General features: G+C 40.0%; 1 protein-coding gene across 3 annotated transcripts in view; it reads left to right on the top strand.

Annotated features, from left to right (window-relative positions):
- LOC128690625 (1-acyl-sn-glycerol-3-phosphate acyltransferase alpha) overlaps positions 1-8,986 on the top strand; it is a 119,300-nt gene extending 110,314 nt beyond the window's left edge. Inside the window, exons 6-7 of one of the 3 annotated variants that reach the window (XM_070089645.1) lie at positions 4,463-4,539; positions 4,871-8,986. In XM_070089645.1, the coding sequence (XP_069945746.1) occupies positions 4,463-4,507 (45 nt within the window). In that variant the 3' untranslated portion in view covers positions 4,508-4,539; positions 4,871-8,986. Of the gene's footprint in view, positions 1-4,462 lie in introns of all 3 variants that reach the window. The other 2 variants (XM_070089644.1, XM_070089643.1) reach the window with 2 other exon arrangements.
- Positions 8,987-17,358: the final 8,372 nt, after the last annotated feature.

Here is a 17,358-nt window from a genome sequence, read left to right on the forward strand (position 1 = left end):
ATCTTTATGCTTGACCAGTTTCACTAACGTCTATTCTGGGGAAATAATTTTTCTAGCCATATTAAATATAGTTATTATTATTATCACACTGGCCGATTCCCACCAAGGCAGGGTGGCCCGAAAAAGAAAAACTTTCACCATCATTCACTCCATCACTGTCTTGCCAGAAGGGTGCTTTACACTACAGTTTTTAAACTGCAACATTAACACCCCTCCTTCAGAGTGCAGGCACTGTACTTCCCATCTCCAGGACTCAAGTCCGGCCTGCCGGTTTCCCTGAACCCCTTCATAAATGTTACTTTGCTCACACTCCAACAGCACGTCAAGTATTAAAAACCATTTGTCTCCATTCACTCCTATCAAACACGCTCACGCATGCCTGCTGGAAGTCCAAGCCCCTCGCACACAAAACCTCCTTTACCCCCTCTCTCCAACCTTTCCTAGGCCGACCCCTACCCCGCCTTCCTTCCACTACAGACTGATACACTCTTGAAGTCATTCTGTTTCGCTCCATTCTCTCTACATGTCCGAACCACCTCAACAACCCTTCCTCAGCTCTCTGGACAACAGTTCTGGTAATCCCGCACCTCCTCCTAACTTCCAAACTACGAATTCTCTGCATTATATTCACACCACACATTGCTCTCAGACATGACATCTCCACTGCCTCCAGCCTTCTCCTCGCTGCAACTTTCATCACCCATGCTTCACACCTATATAAGAGTGTTGGTAAAACTATACTCTCATACATTCCCCTCTTTGCCTCCAAGGACAAAGTTCTTTGTCTCCACAGACTCCTAAGTGCACCACTCACTCTTTTCCCCTCATCAATTCTATGATTCACCTCATCTTTCATAGACCCATCCGCTGACACGTCCACTCCCAAATATCTGAATACATTCACCTCCTCCATACTCTCTCCCTCCAATCTGATATCCAATCTTTCATCACCTAATCTTTTTATCCTCATAACTTTACTCTTTCCTGTATTCACCTTAAATTTTCTTCTTTTGCACACCCTACCAAATTCATCCACCAATCTCTGCAACTTCTCTTCAGAATCTCCCAAGAGCACAGTGTCATCAGCAAAGAGCAGCTGTGACAACTCCCACTTTGTGTGTGATTCTTTATCTTTTAACTCCACGCCTCTTGCCAAGACCCTCGCATTTACTTCTCTTACAACCCCATCTATAAATATATTAAACAACCACGGTGACATCACACATCCTTGTCTAAGGCCTACTTTTACTGGGAAATAATTTCCCTCTTTCCTACATACTCTAACTTGAGCCTCACTATCCTCGTAAAAACTCTTCATTGCTTTCAGTAACCTACCTCCTACACCATACACTTGCAACATCTGCCACATTGCCCCCCTATCCACCCTGTCATACGCCTTTTCCAAATCCATAAATATAGCTGTTCAGTAATTACCAGTAATATAGCAATTGGTTATATCTGTTGGTGCAGCGCTGTATAGCCCTTGTGGCTTAGCGCTTCTTTTTGATTATAATAATAATATATCTGTTGGTCTTGTCCAATCTGGCATCAAAAAATTTTTTAAAATGAATATGCAGCAAAAAAAAAATTGGTGCATTTGAAAAGATAATGTTGCTGTATTAACAGTTGGATAAAAGTGTATACAACTTCAATAAAAGTGCTTGGTGCCTAATATCAGTTAACCCTTTCACTGTTCAAACCCCCAAAATTAACATTGCTTTGTGTCCACTTTAAAAAAAAAAAAAAAAAAAGCTGAAATGGTAGCGAATCTTTTTCTGAAGGTAATGACACCAAAAGTACGAAATTTGATGGAAAACTTAGGGAATTACGCAAGTGCAAGGTTAGCGGTTTTGGCGCAGCTTACTCATTGGTGATTTCACCCTGTGTCCTATTTTAAATCGATTCCATTGTTTCATTCAACTGATTTCTTAGCCATTTCACTAGTATGTATTTCATTTTATCTCTTGAGCACAGAAATGTTTAACTATTTAAACTAACCTATAAAGTGCACATGCAAGAAGTTGGTAATTTGGCCAAATTTACACACAAATTTAAAAATAGTCCATAATAAACATAGAAATTTGTGGCACTAAAACATTTCCTGTGTTCATTGGTAAAGTCCCCAGGCCTTGCCTGCACTGCACATGCCCTCTATTTTAAATTCTTATTCGCACAAAAACAAACTTTACTGTATTTCTCGGATAATAAAACATAACCAAGAAGGATTGGTCATGGTTTACAGCATCCCAGTAATTGAATCAGACCTATTAAAAGCTCATTAAACAGATGCGGTAATATAAGGGGGCCTTAGCCATCCTCTGGAATATTGGAAAAAAAAATGAATATTACTGCCACTTTGAGCTCAATTTCAAGCTACTTCTTGGCCTGAAACCTGTCAAAATCATCAGTAGGATATCTTCCATTCTATCAGATGCTACCAAGAGGCATCCTTCATTGGCTGTCATCTGAGAAAACACCTAAAAATCTCTTATTTTAAACCATACATGTGGTTCCCATTTTATTTTTCCCATGCATCTGGGGGGGGGGGATACTTTTTATACTCTGCACACTTACTGCACAGATTTATTCTCTCGTATCTAGGCCAAAATTTACAACTCAAAGCTTAGCCGAGTTCATGAGATAGAACGATGTCAGTGACCCTGGCCTCGATGGTGTAGTTCTACGTGACATAGTGATCGACACCATGCCTAACCCTTCTAGGGTAGGGTAGGTGCCTGAGTCCGAGCCTTTAGCTCACAAGACTGTCATTCCCATTTGTCCCCATGAGGCGGGGATGACAGACCAGAGAGGCCTAGCTTTACTCATGGGTATCTCATGGAAAGGCACCCTGCTCCTCTCTGTGAGCAGTGTCAAGTTCCAGTATCGATTAGCCACATTCTGTTAGACTGCCCTCTCTATCAACGAGCACGCAGAATTTACCTCCAACGTCGTCTTCGTTCTACTACTCTCTCTTTACCTTCCCTTCTTGCTGATGGACCCTCCTTTAATCCTGACTCTCTCATTGACTTCTTGACAACGACTGATTTACTCCACAAACTCTGATGATACTTTTCGCACTCCCCTCAGCCCTTTCTAGTTCAGTCTCTTGCTGCCCTTTACCCTTTCACCATCCACTGCCCCGCTGTTATCCGTAACCTATTGCTCATTCATCTCCCTTTTGCCACCTGATGCCCTCGCTTCCTTCCTGCCCTGCAGCGCTGTATAGTCCTTGTGGCTTAGCGCTTCTTTTTGATTATAATAATAATAATAATACGTGACATAGTGAAAGGGTTAATACTAGTAATTTGCTTTGCATTTTCAATTATGTGATAAATCGTGATCCTTAAAATCATCAGATATAAGCTATGCCTAAGACATGATTATATTGGCCTAATTCATAGTGACTTGTTTGTTCCTCACAGTATTCCAGCACTTGAGCAACTTGGAATTTTTTTATTTTTTACTATTCTGTATACTCCAGGTAGTGGCATACAAGAGAAGTTACTAAAAGATGAAAGATGTTCACTTGTTAAGAGGCACAGGCAAAATCTGTATTGCAAGGTTGGTAGCTTGGACCTCTGCACTCCTTGCACATTTTTTCTTTCATGATATGCTGAGATTGTTTTGCATCTCAAAATAATCCTCAGAGGTGGTACACAGTTTTACTGTAAAACTTACATTATTTAATTACTTTGGAAATCAAAATTCTTTTCAGACTTAAGTTTCACTTATTAATAAAAACCTGTTTATGACTTGGTATATTTATGATCTAAGTCCTGTGGTTCTCTCATATAGTTAAGTTTTCAGATATTCAATAAAGTTCAAAGAAATGCTACAAAGAAACTTAAATATAGAAGACAAAATACAAACAAATATGAGAAATCACAGATTTGGATGAAGTGTGATATTTTTCAGTGTTTTATATAAAAGTGGATTCCTTACATAAAGTAAAATTGAATATTCTCTACTGGAAACTAAAATTGGAATGCAGTATATATAGTGATGGCCACACGCAAAAGGCGCTGAATAACCTACAAGGATTTAGCTCTCCATGAAGGTTATAATAAGTTATACAGTATCAGTCTTGTTTTGATAACTATGAAGGAAGAGCCAGGAAGCTTAAAAACTAAACTTAAAAACCACTACTGAATATACTATGGATGGCTGGAGAGTGAAGGAATGCTATAGCTAACAGGTATATAGCCTTCAGGGATGTCATTATAGTATTTAAGAATATGCCTGCCCCATTACCCATTGTAAATTTTCAGTATCCGGATGAGAAATTGGAAAATGGACTTGTTTTAGAATTCACCTCAGTTTCTGGCACTTTTGGTGCCTACTAACCGTTTGACTCTTATTCAGACTTTGCTCAACCTCTGCACTTTCCTTTTGCTGTCTTGCCCAAGCATTACTTGAATTACCTTCACCAGTTTAGCGCTTTCCATTAATATTTCTAATTCAGGTTGTGCTGATGCTCAACTGTTGTACATCAAGCATGTGTGCTTAATCAAGTCTTAAAGAAAATGTGTTCAACCTTGGGTGAGTACCAGTTACTACTGTCTTAATGTATTATTGTAAAGTTTATCTTTAACATTTAATAATTTATACAGGAGAAGGGGTTACTAGGCCCTTGCTCCTGACACTTTATTCGCCTCTTACGACCCATATGACTTACGGAGGAAAGATTCTTTTCATGTTTTTAATATACTAGTCATATATCCATACTGAATTTATTTTCAAAGGTTGAGAGGTCTAGGAAATTGGCTTTTTTTTTTTTTACTTGTCAAGTCAGGGAGACTTAACATTTCACATGAGGCATGATTGTGGAAGGAAAATTTTCCCCCATGCCTAAAGCATCAGTTTTTTGCAGGGAGGACCTAGTGTGGCTCCTTGATGTGCAGTCTTCATAATACAGTGGACCCCCGACGTACAATGTCCCCAACCTACGTTAAAACTGACCTACGATGCTTTTCAGCGTAAAAAAATTGACCCCGACGTACGTTGAAAAACTCGACCTACAGCATTTGTCTGGTATGCGTCCAAACGTCTGTCCACCTAAGTGCGCCTCAGCTGGCCTGCCTTCAGTTAGTGTGCCAATGTTTACAAGCCAGAGCAGTCGCTCCCAAGCATACATTCGGAATATTTTGTATTCGTGTTTTTAGTGCTTCTAACTGCTAAATAAGCCACCATGAGCCCAAAGAAAGGTAGCGCCAACCCTGTGGTAAAATGGGTGAGAAATATTATCGAAATACTATCGTACCACGGTCAGCTGCCGCTGCTGTAGCACCATCAGCTGCTGCTGCTGTAGCACCAACTGCTGCTGCTGCTGTAGCACCATCAACTGCTGCTGTACCACCAACTGCTGCTGCTGCTGCTGCTGCTGTAGCACTGCCAGCTGCTGCTGTAGCACTGCCAGCTGCTGCTGTAGCACTGTTGTTGGTGTGGCTCATCAAGAATACTGAGAAACAACCCCAGAGGGTTAGCCACCCAGGATATCCCAAAAAAGTCAGTGTGTCATAGAGGACTGTCTAACTTATTGCCATTGGGGTTCTTAACCTTGTCTTCCAGGATGTGACCCACACCAGTCGACTAACACCCAGGTGAACAGGAAAAAATGCCTGGAACTAGTGCTCATATTGGTGAATTTAAGGCCAGCAAAGGTTGGTTTGAAAGATTTAAGAATCGAAGTGGCATACACAGTGTGATAAGGCATGTTCTGGAAGAAAATGCTAAACAGGACCTACATTACTCAGGAGGAAAAGGCACTCCCAGGACAGTCTATCAGTCATTGCTGCATCTTCAATAAAGGTAAGTGTCATTTATTCATTTAGTAGAGTAGTACATGCACAATATTGTGCATATACTGCTCTACTATTGTGCATGTATCCTTCTTTTTGTGTGTAGGAAAATATTTAATGTGGTAAAAAAATTTTTTTCATGCTTCTGGGTGTCTTTCACGGATTAATTTGATTTCCATTATTTCTTATGGGAAAAATTAATTCAACCTACGATTATTTCGTCTTACGACGGGCTCTCAGGAACGAATTAATATCGTAGGTCGGAGGATTACTGTATAATATTTATTGAGGAAAGTGCATCTGCTAACCATGCTGCTGCTGGGAATTTATTTGCCAAGCTGAAGAGAATAGTTTGAGAGGTAGCTACAAGCATGAGCAGATGTTGAATCATGATGAGACAGGATAATGCAGTCATTCAAGAAAAAAGTGCACCTGGCTTTAAGGTAGTGAGGGATCGCTTTTCTTGCTGCTTTGCAGAAGTGCATCAGGTGATTTTTAATTTCTAGCTGAAGCTTAACACTCCCAGAATACCTAAGCTTTGAAAAGCAGACAAAACATTTCAGTCTTCTTAATTGCAACCATTTAAATTGATGAAACCAATTAGATAGATGTAGTCCACTTAATTGATCAACTATTGGACATGGACAAATGTCCAATAAAACACTTAGTTTGCTGTATTGTTGACACATTTGGAAATGCAAAGATTCATTCTTTGATTCATTCTTTTTCCCTCTCCCTCTCCCATCTCTCCCCCTTTCTCAAGAATGTAAATATCAAACATACAAATCTTTATTAAGCTGGCTGGCTGCCTGACTGCCTGTTCTTCCTTGCCCTACCTGCTCTTTCCCTGTCTGTGCTTGTAAATTTTGTCTCTGGTAACTTAATGTTCAGTTGAACACGAGGGTTCTTTTCCACCACAGTGAAAATGGACAGGTCTTAGAAGAAGCCTGGACCATACGAACTTGATTCAGCAAAGTTGGTCCATTTTATTGGCTGTATGACTGGACTGGACCACAGTTTGATATTACAGATTTGGTCCACATCATGGCTATTTTAATAGGGCATTTTATTAACCCTTAAACTGTTCAAACATAGATCTATGTTTGCTTGAGTAGCACTCCAAATGTAGATCTACGTTTTTTTTTACATAGAGCATGTAAATTCGAACATAGAGCTATGTTCGGAGCATTACGCAAGCGAACGTAGATCTACGTTTGGACAGTTTAACCCTTAAACTGTCCAAACAGATCAATGTTCACATGCGTACTGCTCCAAAAGTAAATACGTTTTTTTTTTTACGTATTTTCAAATATAACAAAAAAAAAAAAGGATCAGTTTTTTACGTTTTCAAATGTAAAAAACAATAAGATCTACTTTTTTTACATTCAGATGTTGAAAAAACATGGATCTACGTTTGGACAGTTTAAGGGTTAAACGTACATGTTAAGCCTTTGTCCGGCCACATTTTTTGTCCATTTTATCCGACATCCGCTTTATGGTCCATTTTATCGGACTTTTGCTGCATGGTACAGTATGCATGGGTGACTAAGGCCCATGAACTGCTAACTGGGTTACATAAGAAATGCTAAACTGATTAATATTGCATTTTTTTGATGGAAAAAATTAGCTTTTGGTCAGATCTGTTTTGATTTTCATGCTGCAATTGATAACATTTTTGTTCTTGTACATTTGTCAAGTGTTACTGTACAGGAGGGCCCTGCTTATACAGCAGGTTAGGTTCCAGGCTACTGCTGCAAAGTGAAAATCAGTGTAAAGTGAACAATAGCCTTTTTCCCACTTTCAAATGCATATACAAGCCTGATAACATGTTTACACTGTCATATATTAAGTGAGCAATAGCTCTAGGCCTAAAATATGCATATACAGCACACACTACTTACTGTAAAATATTTTCTTCCTTAGCTTATAGTGAGTGGTGATTATATTTATTGTAGAGAAGTCTGAATAAATGAAGAATGGGTATAATTGATAACTGCTGCATTAGCAAAATGCCATAAAGCAAAGTGCTGTTTAAGAGAGGCCCCGGGGGCCCCTCCCATACTTGGATTACATTTAGCTTCATGAAACATTATTCTAAAATGTACCAGTTTTCCTTGTAGGAAATTACTTACAGTACAAGGAAGTGGATACATATTCATGTTGTATGTATAGAAAGGGAGATAATAAAATGAACAGAAAAATTATTATTGGGAAAATTAGGTTTTAGTACTTACAGATAGCAGCAATGTCTTGAAATTTTATGCTTGAATATCAGATGTTTTATTGATACTTTTTACAGGAAGCAGTATCAAGGATGAGCAAATTCAAAACAATAGTTCAAAAAAAAAGTATTAGTCTATTGGTAGAATAGTTGGCAAGTTGGACAAGAAAGTCGGGTAGCGTACAAAATGGACTAGAGATAGAGCCTCTTGTAAATTCTCTTCTTGTTTAAGTATTTAAAGTGTATACTTTGAAGAGAACTTTTCAAAGATTAATTTTGTTCCAGTATTCTGTCTTTTCTCACATATTAACATTTAAGATCTTTTACACTAAAATTTATGGAACTGTTTTTAATAATTTAGTTCCTCAAAGGGGATTCCTTGATGCTGGTGAGAAGTGAACCTGTTCTCGCCTTCCTTGGATCAGACTTGGTTATGTCGCATTCCTCAAGTGCTATATGATCCCTGTGGACTTGGTGCTTCCTTTCATTTTAATAAAATAATTTAAATACAGTATATGAAGTTCCTAATGGATTAAGAAAATGAATTTGTAAATTTTTAGGCAGTCAGTGCAGTGTGCAGCAGCTGCCACACTGAAAATTAGATTAAAAACAAGCACTAAACCCATATGCATCATACAGCATAAATTAAAATTAAAACTAGCAAATTTGCTGGAGTCATTTTTTTTTTTTAATATGGAGGCAGTACTGTCTTCATAAACAAAATGTGATGTTTAATTTTAGTGCATTGAAATTAATGTTTAATATACAGGTACCACCAGACAATGAAATGGTTCAAAACTTGATGATAATGTTCAGAAGATGTGACTGATGGCATATGTGGATCATATATACTGTACCTTGTCTTTAGATATATGTTTTTATAAGAAGCCTAATTAATGATTGGCTGTAGATCATATAAATCGCAGTTATATATAATACTAAGAAAATAAAATCTGTTTCTGTCCTATCTTGCTTTTGATTTGTTTTAATCTCCCTTCCCTCTCCCCGTCCTTTCCCCCCCCCCCGTCCTTTCTCCCCCCCCCCCCCATGCAAGTATGGGTTCTACAGGAGTCAAGTTCAGAGTTTGTGCATTTATTTGTTTCACAAGATAAGAGCTATTAACTCCTACAGCTTATTTCATAGCTTACCCCTATAAATATTTTTCTGTATTTTACTAAATATTAATTAATGTGTAGGGAACAGGAAGTTTAAACCAGCTGATGTCTTTTTTTTTTATTTATTCAGCTGCCAACTTCCACCAAGGTAATAACAATGGTAATGACAGTAAAAGTATGAAAGTTGATGGAAAACTAACAGAATTACGCTCTCATGAAGTTAGCGGTCTCGGCAATATATATGCATCAGCGATTTTGCCCACTTTGAGCCCAATTTTCAGCCAATTCCATTGTTTCAGTCGACCAAACTCATAGCTATTTCTTTAGAACTCCATTTGTTCTATCAATTGAGTACAAGAAACTGCCCATTTACCCATTTCAACTACCCAATAGTCTTCAGATATTGCTAAGTTGGCCATTTTCATGCAAATTTCAAAATAGTCCAGAATAAACAATGCAGACATTCTTGGCACTAAAATAACATTTTCTCTGTTCATTAGTCATGTCTCGAGGCCCCTCTTATATTACTCTTGCTTTGGATTTTTAATTATTATACACTGCAGAGTCACTTGTTTAGCAAGCCGCTAACCAGACTGAGAGTCGAAGATCAAAATGAATTTTTATGAGAGAGCTACAGAATTTGGTTAACACAAGCCTATCCGATGTTATCCTGACACCAAATGACTTCGAACAGGCGATAAATGACATGCCCATGCACTCTACCCCAGGGCCAGGCTCGTGGAACTCCGTGTTCATCAAGAACTGTAAGAAGCCCCTATCACGAGCCTTTTCCATCCTATGGAGAGGGAGCATGGACACGGGGGTCATCCCACAGTTACTAAAAACAACAGACATAGACCCACTCCACAAAGGGGGCAGTAAAGCAACAGCAAAGAACTACAGACCGATAGCACTAACATCCCATATCATAAAAATCTTTGAAAGGGTCCTAAGAAGCAAGATCACCACCCATCTAGAAACCCATCAGTTACACAACCCAGGGCAACATGGGTTTAGAACAGGTCGCTCCTGTCTCAACTATTGGATCACTACGACGAGGTCCTAGATGCACTAGAAGACAAAAAGAATGCAGATGTAATATATACAGACTTTGCAAAAGCCTTCGACAAGTGTGACCATGGCGTAATAGCTCACAAAATGCGTGCTAAAGGAATAACAGGAAAAGTCGGTCGATGGATCTATAATTTCCTCACTTACAGAACACAGAGAGTAGTCGTCAACAGAGTAAAGTCTGAGGCAGCTACGGTGAAAAGCTGTTCCACAAGGCACAGTACTCTCTCCCATCTTGTTCCTCATCCTCATATCCGACATAGACAAGGATGTCAGCCACAGCAGTGTGTCTTCCTTTGCAGATGACACCCGAATCTGCACGAGTGTGTTCCATTGCAGACACTGCAAAGCTCCAGGCGGACATCAACCAAATCTTTCAGTGGGCTGCAGAAAACAATATGAAGTTCAACGATGAGAAATTTCAATTACTCAGATATGGTAAACACGAGGAAATTAAATCTTCATCAGAGTACAAAACAAATTCTGGCCACAAAATAGTGAAACACCAACGTCAAAGACATGGGAGTGATCATGTCGGAGGATCTCGCCTTCAAGGACCATAACAGTGTATCAATATCATCTGCTAGAAAAATGACAGGATGGATAATGAGAACCTTCAAAACTAGGGAGGCCAAGCCCATGATGACACTCTTCAGGTCACTTGTTCTATCTAGGCTGGAATATTGCTGCACACTAACAGCACCTTTCAAGGCAGGTGAAATTGCTGACCTAGAAAATGTACAGAGAACCTTCACAGCGCGCATAACGGAGATAAAACACCTCGATTACTGGGAGCGCTTGAGGTTCCTAAACCTGTATTTCCTGGAATGCAGGCGGGAGAGATACATGATTATATACACCTGTAAAATCCTAGAGGGACTAGTACCGAACTTGGACACGAAAATCACTCGCTACGAAAGCAAGACTTGGCAGACGATGCAACATCCCCCCAATGAAAAGCAGGGGTGTCACTAGCACGTTAAGAGACCATACAATAAGTGTCAGGGGCCCAAGACTGTTCAACTGCCTCCCAGCATACATAAGGGGGATTACCAACAGACCCCTGGCAGTCTTCAAGCTGGCACTGGACAAGCACCTAAAGTCAGTTCCTGACCAGCCGGGCTGTGGCTCGTACGTTGGTTTGCGTGCAGCCAGCAGTAACAGCCTGGTTGATCAGGCTCTGATCCACCAGGAGGCCTGGTCACAGACCGGGCCGCGGGGGCGTTGACCCCCGGAACTCTCTCCAGGTAAACACTAAAAATAGAAGATTTACTGTTATGCAGACTACTGCATTATTATATAATTGTATAAATAATGTCAACCCATTTGTGACTGCATATTAGACTGGCAAGTTGGACATGTATTGGATGGTGACGTCATTTGTTTGTTCTTCAACATCGGCAAGAATCGAACATTTCCTCTACTTTGAGTTCAATTTCAAGGTACTTTTCATCATGAAACCAATCAAAATCATCTATATTTCTGTAATATATCTTCCATTCTATCAAATGAGACCAAGAAAATGAGAATACAACAATAAATACCATACAAAAATAAACCTCAAATTCAGCATTTTAATTTTTTTTCTATTACGCACTACATGCTGCAGGATTTTTTATACCGCGCACACTGACTACACAGACCCATTCTCTCACATGTAGGTCTACCAGTTTTCTCCTGCTAGATTTGAAGCCAGTAGAATTTTGGGGTATTAATACTTCAACATTGGCTCATAAGATGTATCTGTACAGCATCAACAGTGAAAGGGTTAAAAACCACTTTTCTCCCTTCACACCTAACATGCTCTCACAAGCCCACTGGATGCTAGAGACCCTGAAAGTCAAAGCTTCCTATACCTCTTCCCTCCAATGCTCCCTCCCCTCCCAACTATATGATTGATAGTTGATAAGGTGCAGCCACAGTCGTGTCTCAAATGGCTTCTCATCACTTGCTGTAACAACTATGTTGCTACCCACAAAGTAGGGCAGCATTCAGATGTTGGACATTAGAGTGGGAATAGACTATTTTAAAACATTGCACAGCCTCTCCTCACTTAACGGAGTTCTGTTCCTAAGATCACGTGGGTAAACAAATTTGTCGCTAAGTGAGGAGCATACTATAATGGTAGTGGGTTTGTGTCGACCATCTTTGATATTGTTTTAATGTCACCTTTGAACCATTTATAACATACGTATCTGGTATATTTTTAAATGTTTATACAGTAGTGTCCCCTCAAGGAAGGTTCCTTGATGTTGGTGAGGGGCTCTTGATTTAGGGAATTGGATCTGTGCTCCAGTTCCCCGAATTAAGCCTGAATGCCTTCCACATCCCCCCCCCCCCCAGGCGCTGTATAATCCTCCGGGTTTAGCGCTTCCCCCTTGATTATAATAATAATAATAATATACAGTAGTGTATTGTAATAAACAGAATAGAGGAAATCAGCTCTATACATTTAGTTATGCATACTGGGCAGAGAGTCCCGCAAGTCTGAGTCATTGGTAAATGAGGGCGTCGCTAAGTGAGGAGAGGCTGTAAACACGTACGTCGCTAAGTGAGGAGAGGCTGTACATAAGGTTAAATTGATTAAACATTTTACAGTTAATTGCTAAAGACTGGGCTCCATCAATCTATTTCTGCTCCTGTAGCTATACATTTGTAATTACACAATTATTTGTCATTACAGAGTCAAATTTAATCTTCAGGCTATTTATAGCCAGATACAAACTAAGACTTTCCATTAATTTTTCAGCTACTGTACCTCCATTCCCCTCAAGGAAGGTTCCTTGATGTTGGTGAGGGGCTCTTGATTTAGGGAATTGGATCTGTGCTCCAGTTCCCCGAATTAAGCCTGAATGCCTTCCACATCCCCCCCCCAGGCGCTGTATAATCCTCCGGGTTTAGCGCTTCCCCCTTGATTATAATAATAATAATAATAATGTACCTCCATTAATGATGGTGTCTAATACCATCTATATTTTCTTTTCAAATTCCAAGTTTATTCTCTAAGGATTACAATGCTGAGTTTACAGAATATGGTTATTGTGTGGTTTACATGTAGTAAAATAGTGTACCACTAGAACACCTAGCATGGCTAGGCATTTCGGGCAGACTTAAATCTTAAGCTTAAAATATTACAAAATTATGAGGTAAGTTGGTATTATGGCTAAGTGACTAAATACTAGTTTGTGAGTTTAGCAATGTGAATGCTTTTGTTTTGGCACTATACATAGTTTAAGTATTGGAGTATCACAGGCCAACTTATGACTAGTTAAGATTCATTATTTTGAGATTGAGATTGATATTTCTGTTTATGGTCAAATGGGTGAGCGAGTGTAAGTGTTAACCACCAGGTGGTATTCGTGTAATTAGTTGACAGGGTGTATCAGGGAGATAAGATGTTTTCTGATGGTAGTTTTGAAGGTGATGAATGTGTCTGCAGTTTTAGAATTTTCAGGTAGGGTGTTCCAGAGTTTAGGGCCTTTGACATACATTGAATTTTTGTAAAGGTTTAGTCAGACACGGGGAATGTCATAGAGATGTTTGTGTCTGATGTTGTGCCTGTGGGTTCTGTCGCAACTATCAAGAAAGCGTTTTAGGTCAAGGTTAATATTGGAATTTAAGGTCCTGTAGATGTAGATTGCACAGTAGTAAGTGTGGATGTACTGAACAGGGAGTAAGTTTAGATCTATGAAGAGTGGGGGGGTGTGTTGCCAGGGATGGGATTTAGTGATTATTCTTGCTGCGGCTTTTTGTTGGGTTATTGGCTTTAGGTGTGTTGCTGCAGTTGAACCCCAAGCACAGATAGCATAGGTGAGGTATGGATATATAAGTGAATGGTATAGTGTGAGAAGGGCAGTTTGCGGCACGTAGTATCGTATCTTGGAGAGGATCCCAACCGTTTTGGATACTTTTTTGGTTGTGTGTTGGATATGGGTGCTGAAGTTCAGGTTGTTGTCGAGGTATAGGCCTAGGAATTTGCCCTCATTATGCCTGGCAATTAGTGTGTTGTCGATCTTAATGTTAATTTGCGCATCTCCTGCTCTACCAAACATAATGTAGTAGGTTTTGTCAGTGTTAAGCATAAGTTTATTGGCTGTCATCCAAGTCGATATTTTGATCAGCTCCTCGTTAACAATGGTGTTGAGGGTGGCAAGATTAGGGTGAGAGATGACATAAGTCGTGTCGTCAGCAAAGAGAATGGGGTTCAGGTGTTGAGATACGTTTGGAAAATCATTGATGTATATGAGGAAGAGTAGGGGACCAAGGACACTTCCCTGCGGAACTCCAGTATCAAGTGGCTGTGTTGTTGATGCTGTGTCTTTAATGGTGACATACTGATACCTATTAGTAAGGTAGGATTTGAAATATGCAAGCGCATGGCCTCTTATACCATAATGGTCAAGTTTGTGGAGTAGGATGCCGTGGTCTACTGTGTCAAAAGCTTTTCTTAGGTCAATAAAAATTCCTAGTGGATATTCCTCATTTTCCAATGCTGTGTAAAGCAAATCTAGCATTCTTATGATTGCATCGTTAGTGCTTTTATTTTTCCTGAATCCAAATTGGCAGGGGTTGAGTATGTTTTCTTGGTAGATTATGACCTGGTATTACTCCATGTATTTCTCAACTTACACTGTTATATTTGCTTTTGCTTATGATTTGTTTCCCTTCCAAATTTTTTTTTATTGTAACAGCTCTTCCAATACCGTACATTTTCAGAATGTCCCATAAAACATTTCAGTTCACACTTCTAAACATTTTAGGATCCATGAATGACAAATTTTTCATTCGTTTGCAATTTTTTTTACCACTTGCAGAACATATAAAACTATCCTCAACCTTTTTTTCCAAATATTATTTTATTTACTACTGTCCTTTCCTTCTCAAGTAGCACTGAATGACCCGCTCTTGTTTAGTGCTAATTTCTTTTGTCAATTGCTGTACTGTATATTCTCTTCTGTACTTCTACTCTTGGTATAATCAACAAACTGATTCCTCTGATTTCTGCACTCTCTCCCTTTTAAATTGTACCAAAGTACTATTTCTGCATTCCCTGTTCAAAAGCATGCAGTTTTTGAACAGTGCTTGCTGGTGGCTGGTGAAAGACTAAAGAGCTGGAGTTAACCTTCCCTTCCTTAAACTAAACCTGATTACTTACCGTTTCAGGAGCTTTTGAACCTTATGGAGTTAAGAGCTTCCCCATAAATAGGATGATAATAGTAATAAGTAGTCAATCTAATTAAGGGGTCGGTATTACACAGTACCTTGCAGATCTTGATATCTTCTATATGAATTTACAGTTGCACCTTAAATGTTGGTATTGTAGCTGTATTATAGTCTACTGTATTGTATTTATTTTTACACAGCTAATTTTGCAGAAAGAATTGCTAATATGCATGTCAATTTGAGACTTTGTGAGAGTTTCCCTGTCTCCTAATATAGTGTTTATTTTACCCCTATAATCCACCTTGTCCATAATTACTATTGCATTTTCTTTGCTTTCACAAGGTGAAGTATAGGATCTTCCCTTGATTCATCATATAACTTAACAAATCTTTGAGGACAATTGTGCTGCAGAGGTCTGATCAAAGCTCAGACCTCACCTTACAAACCAGACAAAGCAAATGTAGTAATAATTATGGACAAGGTAGATTATAGGAGAAAAATAACATATTACTAGAAGACTGGAACTGACGTGACCCTTAAGTGGCTAGTTTTAAAATTATTGAAATGAAAATTCATATTTTTCTTACCTTTGTAATACAGTGGACCATCACCTTACGCTATTAATCCATTCCTGAGAGCTCAACGTTAAGCGAAATTATCGTTAGGCGAATTAATTTTCTCCATAAGAAATAATGGAAATCAAATTAATCCGTGCGAGACACCCAAAAGTATGAAAAAAAATTTTTTTACCACATGAAATATTAATTTTAATACACACTAACTGAAAAAGACATGCACAGTTACATGACACTTACCTTTATTGAAGATCTGGTGATGATTGACCTCTTCAAGGGGGGCTCCTTGGCGTGGTGAAGAGGCTCTTGGTCTGAGGAATTAGACCTGTCGGTCTTCTTCCTCAGACCGAACCTAATTACCCCCCATTCTCCCCTCCCCTATCCCATCCTCCCCTTTTTCCATTCCTCCTCCTCCTCCTCCTCCCCACCCCTCCCTTTTGCCCTTCCTCTTTTTGGCCTTTGGGATTTCTCCCACAGGCTCGCTAGTTCCTAGGTAGGGGAAAGGACACCGGGGTCCATCCCATTCCGTTGAGGTTCTTGGCAGTAGCGTAGTTTGCCGTGGAATCTGGATCGCCTGGGGATGTCCCGATCCCTCTCCGGTATCCCGGAGTAGCTTTGGTTATCTTTCGGGCGACGGGTGTATCTCTTGAAGCCACCTTTCGGATTCCGGGGGTGGTGGCCGAAGGAGGTATGCTTTGTGGCGGATATCCGGCCGCCCTCTCTTTTGTCCACCGAGGTAGCTCAGCAGATGTGAGGTTGCTATCCCAGATTGCTGGTTTACTGGCATGAAGGGTAGGGTATGGCATGGGTTCCATGCTGCATCTGCGCTACTAGCGGTGCTGAGGTCCTCTTGGGCGAGGAGGGAGATTTCCGGCCCTTTCATTCCTCCTGGGAACTATTCCTCCCCGCTCCCCCCTTTTTTTATTCTTTTTTTATTTTTATTTTTATTTTCTTTCTTTTTTTTTTTTCTTAAAAACAAAAAGCAAAGGAGTAACCTAACCATGGAGAACCCAATCCATGAACCCACTACCCCCGGGCCCCTTCTTGATACTGCACCCCATTCTGACCCTGCCTTGTGTTTAGACCACTCTTCGGACACTCCTGATGCCCCTGTACCTCTTGCTGCTGCTGTTTCCTCACCCGCTTCAGGTACCGGGGCTTCGACTGACTCCTTCGATTTGTCTGAACTCCGCTCTCCTTTGACTATGCTTCCGGCTTCTCCCTCTACCGTACGGCAATTTTCGAATCGCCCGCCCATTTCACGCCGGACCAACTCCGGTCCTACTCCTAAACGCCAACGTCAATCTCCTGATGATGCTCCTTCGTTACCTTCCCATTCTACTCGGAAAAGACCGACACGTCAAGCACTCCCTCTCCACGCTCAGTTTCGGACCACACAATGGACTAAATTCTTT

This window comes from Cherax quadricarinatus, chromosome 29, assembly GCF_038502225.1.
Source record: "Cherax quadricarinatus isolate ZL_2023a chromosome 29, ASM3850222v1, whole genome shotgun sequence".
NCBI lineage: Eukaryota > Metazoa > Arthropoda > Malacostraca > Decapoda > Parastacidae > Cherax > Cherax quadricarinatus.